At 49.3% G+C, this 4,631-nt stretch overlaps 1 protein-coding gene across 2 annotated transcripts in view; it reads right to left on the bottom strand.

The window, feature by feature from the left end:
• The window catches only part of TRAF3IP1 (TRAF3 interacting protein 1), a 77,753-nt gene that overhangs the window by 45,484 nt on the left and 27,638 nt on the right, over positions 1-4,631 (bottom strand). For both annotated transcript variants that reach the window (XM_004386468.2, XM_004386469.2), the window contains exons 6-7: positions 2,812-2,883; positions 1,700-1,775 (exon numbers count right to left, since the gene is read on the bottom strand). In XM_004386468.2, the coding sequence (XP_004386525.1) occupies positions 1,700-1,775; positions 2,812-2,883 (148 nt within the window). The remainder of the gene's footprint in view (positions 1-1,699; positions 1,776-2,811; positions 2,884-4,631) is intronic.

Genomic DNA, 4,631 nt, shown 5'->3' with positions numbered 1-4,631 from the left:
CACACACACACACAGGCACACAGACACACACACACACACACACACACACACACACACACCCCTTCTTGGGGAGGGGAGACGCCTTTCCTAACTTGAGATTCCAGGTGTCCACCTTCCCCAGACAATGAAAAGCCGAGTCTTACAGGAGTCCCACTGAATCCTGTGTTATTCTCTTTGTTTGTACTGTTGGGGGAGGGATTCTCTGAATCGCAAAGGAACGTTAAAATTTACCTGCAAGAATAAACATAAAATAGCTTCAAACTTTTTGAAAAGAACAATGGTAAGAAAGTCACAGTAAAACAGAAAGCAGCAGACTTAACAAAAAAATTAAAACACCAAACTCCAGACAGTAGAAGGCTTCCGGGACATCACAGATCCGGGAGGGAGGGGTGCAACTGATTAGTGAGGGGCCCTCGAACAACGGGTGCGTTATTCTGAAAAAATAAATTCGCAGCCTGGCCTTATACCACAAATTAAAATAAAAGATAACTAAAAAGGCTAAGCATTAAAAACGTATGACAAACAACAAACCTTCATCTGTCAAATTTCGGAACAAATTTAAAAAAAAAGGCAGCTTCAAGCACATAAAACTCAAACTCAGGCACATCAAAAACCCAGCCGAACATAATTAATTGAAAGAAGCTGAGAAAAATACAGGGAACAAACATTTATTTTTAAAAACCGGAACATCTCCTGAGCGCACAGGGAGTTTTTGCAAATTAAGATGAGCCCTGAGGCCCCCGACCGAGGCAAGAAGGAAGCAAGCGGCAGGACAGACACATGGGAGAAGGAAATGAAAATGAGTCACCAACGTGGACAGTGTTCGATCTCGCCAGTAATTAAAGAGAGAGGATACTTTCTGCTTCTTGTCCATCAAAATCAGCAAAGCTTCAAACAAGTAGGAGAAGGTGGGGGGACGGGGTACAGGAGGCGGCACACCGTAGCTAAGACCTCAAAATGCCCACGCCCTTTTGGGCAGTGATTTCACATCCGGGAACCTGTCCCACAGACAGCATCCATACCTTCACAAAAAGCTTCCAGCACAAAGATGTTCACAAAAGCATTACTTTTTATTGTGAAAAAGGAAAGCTTACCATCTAAGTTTAATTTCTAAGTGAAAAGTTTCAACTATTACCTTCTTGCTACATTTCTTTAACATATACAACTTAGGAAAAGGATGATTTTTCAGAAACCGCTACCACTCACTCAAATTAACTTTATCCGTCAATTAAAACAGTAAGCCTCCAACACTACTGGCCTCTGTTCGTTCTACCCGATGGCAGACCGTGGGCACACGTGTGTGCATGGGCGTGTGTGTGTGGGCGTGTGTGAGAGCCACATATCCTCATCACCGTCACATCACCTGTCCTTCCCACCCCATGGCAGACCGTGGGCAGACGTGTGTAAGTGTGCACGTGTGTGCGTGGGCGTGTGTGAGAGCCACATATCCTCATCACCGTCACATCACCTGTCCTTCCCACCCCATGGCAGACCGTGGGCACACGTGTGTAAGTGTGCACGTGTGTGCATGGGCATGTGTGAGAGCCGCATGTCTTCATCACCGTCACATCACCTGTCTGTCCCACCCCATGGCAGACCTGTTTTCCAGTCACCAGAGCCCTTTCCTACCTGACACCGTGATCAATGACAAAGAACCCAGAATCGGTGTTTTGAGCTAAATACCTAAGTTTTGCAGTACCTTCCACTGAGTTTCGGGATCGCCGTTTTGACGTTTTTGTTGTCAGTGACCTGGATGCTCTAGTGGAACTCTCGGTCTTAAAGAAAAGAGAAGGGAAGAGAGTTAGCTGACGCATGCACAGCAATGCCATTGGCAGATCGGTCGCTCAAGCTCTGCTGGAGGAGAACAGACGTGGAACACAAGCACAGCACCCACACGCTCAGGGGGCTGAGTCCACTCGACGCAGCCACACGTCAAGACCTAGGAGTGCGCTTGAGCAGGGAGCCGAGCCCTTCCCCTGACGTACAGACTCGCAACACCCCAGGAGGCCTAGAAAGGGCACTCTGCTGACCACGGCCTGAGCACTCTCTCACCAGACATGCTTACGAGGACTCAACCTCCACCGCTACAGATTTCATCACTTCAGTGAGTCTGCGAGCAACTGTGCAAGTAAAACACTGCCCACCATGTCTAACGGCAAGCACATCAGAGAGCTCGGCTCGTCCTACCCCACCGCCCTTCCGGGGCACAGGCCCAGTCGCACCACCTCTCCAGCGGCCACATGGTCTCCTAGCTGGCTGCTCCAGCTCCCGCTCCAACCCCTCATCTGCCTCCCCTGCAGCGCCCGGGGTAAAGTCTAACCTCCAGAGGACGGCCTTCGGGAAGGTGGCTGGCCTGGCCTCAACCGTACCCCAGCCATGGGGCATGCCTTGTGGAGCCCCACACTGGCCAGGACCTGGGCCCAGCAGAGCGTGGAGGGGTCCCTCCACCTGGCCCTCCCTTTCTCTGCCTGGTGACCCAGTCCCGGCTCAGACTCGTCCTCAGAGTCACCTGCACCTCCGCCCAAATGAGCACGCACCCTCTCTCTGCAAACCAGACATCATGCTTGTCAAATAAAGGTTCAAGTCCATCCGGGAGTCAACCGCAGAAAGCCAGAGATTAGAAACAATCCTCCTCACCAGGTGGTAACCAATGTAAATCATGACTTTTACAACAAAGCAAATACTCATCTATTGTGTACACCGACCCGCGGGCCTCTGCCTCGCAGGACCAGGCAAGGACAAGAAGCACAGCGTTTCCCACTCATCACAGCTATTTGTTTAGAGCTCTTAAAGTCGTGTCTGAAAGTTTACCTCTAGTTCAGCCTTGGAGTCTTTAAAAGATCCATCTGACGACTTTTTAGACACTTCTCCTGGGCCTGCAGACTATAAGAAAAAAAATTCTTCAAAATGTAGAATATTCAAATTTGTAACATCTAAAGTACTGTGACATCTAAAAATATATCACAACATTTGGTATAACGCTGTCCAACAGCAAGGTAATTATTCCCAAAAGAACATCGCATCACGGTGGAATGATCTGGAACAGGATGGCAGTAATGGCTGCACAATATGAAAAATGTAATCAACGTCAGTGAATTATACATGTAGAAACTGTTGAACTGGCAATGTTTTGATGTATATATTTTCACAATTAAAAAAAAGAACATCATACCACCACTACAGATTTGTCTTGCTGCTGTGTTACTGCTCCTTGGATTCCCAAAGAACCCCCCAAGCAAACGGCAGGCAGACCCCCTCCCAGCAAAGGGCAGGCTAAGGGAACAAGGACGTCAAGACACGTGCCTCTCTGGGAGCCATACAAAAGCAGAGTCTCCTGGACACACTGAATCCCGGCCATGCCAACCCCATGGGAACACATCCTCGGGAGACGCAGGGAGTGTGGAAATGAAGGACGGCATAGACGAGAGAAACTGCCAATACTCAGAAAATCGTTCCTGTGTGTGACTCCCGCTAGGAAAGCAACTTTAAAATGCAGTGGTTCTTTTTAAGCAAAGACTTCAGACTCAGAGCCAGGAGCACACTCTGAGAACATAAGTTACATGAGAACTGTACCACCGCCCGTTGCCTTCCACCAATTTTATAAGACACGTCTCAATAAAAGGAGTAAGACAGATGCATAATCACTGCAAGACTTTCCTCCATGAAGACTGAAAAGCAGAGAGGGCCTTTTCAATCTCTCAGCAGTTAGACATCCTGATAACTTAACTATGAAAGGCTCAGATTGCATCGGCCATAATTACAGACCGCTGTGTGTCGGGCACCATACCAGCTCCTCCCCTTCTCCCTCACTGCGCTCGGCTTTTCCCACTTGAAAGAAGGAGGCCCAAGGACCCACCAAAACCAAAAACCCACTGCCGTTGAGTCAATTCTGACTCATAGTGACCCTATAGGACAGAGCAGAACTGCCCCATCGGGTCTCCAAGGAATGGCTGGTGGATTCAAACTGCCGACCTTTTGGTTAGCAGCCAGAGCTCTTAACCACTGTGCCACCAAGGCTCTGAGTCTCTGCTTAGACCTCTAAAAAGAGGCAAAAGTTGGGGAGCACATGTTCTTGTTGTTTCTAAAACTCATAGGTGACACGTATCATAGGGCATGTGAGTCTAGAAGGTTCATGGGAGAGAAAGTGAGATTTTAAATAGTGAAACCCCCAGGTCCCAGTGGAACACAAAATCAATTGCTAACAAAATCCCTTTCAGGTTGTGACACAGAGATCTTGAAACAGGGTTACAGGGACCACAGGAAAGACTTGCCCACAGACCTGGCCCCAGGGTCAGTGCACAGACACGCCCCTCCCCGGTACAAGCACAGGCTGACAGTCAGCCGTTCGGGGGGCAGGAGCCAGACTCATCCTTCGGGCCTGTCCTCACACCCCGCCAGGTCACCCTGGCAGGTCTTCAGGTCTTGAGTCTTTCCAGACCTCTGCTCCTCCTTTCTAGCAGCTGGAGACCAGATGATCTCCACATTCTTACCAGAACACTAGACGGTAATGTGATGCCCCTACAAGAAAGGACGCCTGGAACGCTGTCAGGAAGAGGAGCTGCCCCGTACCACGTATGACGAGTCAGGGCCAGATCCTGCCCCGTACCACGTATGACGAGTCAGGGCCAGAT

Source organism: Trichechus manatus, unplaced genomic scaffold (genome assembly GCF_000243295.1).
Source record: "Trichechus manatus latirostris isolate Lorelei unplaced genomic scaffold, TriManLat1.0 scaffold00165, whole genome shotgun sequence".
NCBI lineage: Eukaryota > Metazoa > Chordata > Mammalia > Sirenia > Trichechidae > Trichechus > Trichechus manatus.
This window is presented reverse-complemented; position numbering and strand designations above follow the sequence as displayed.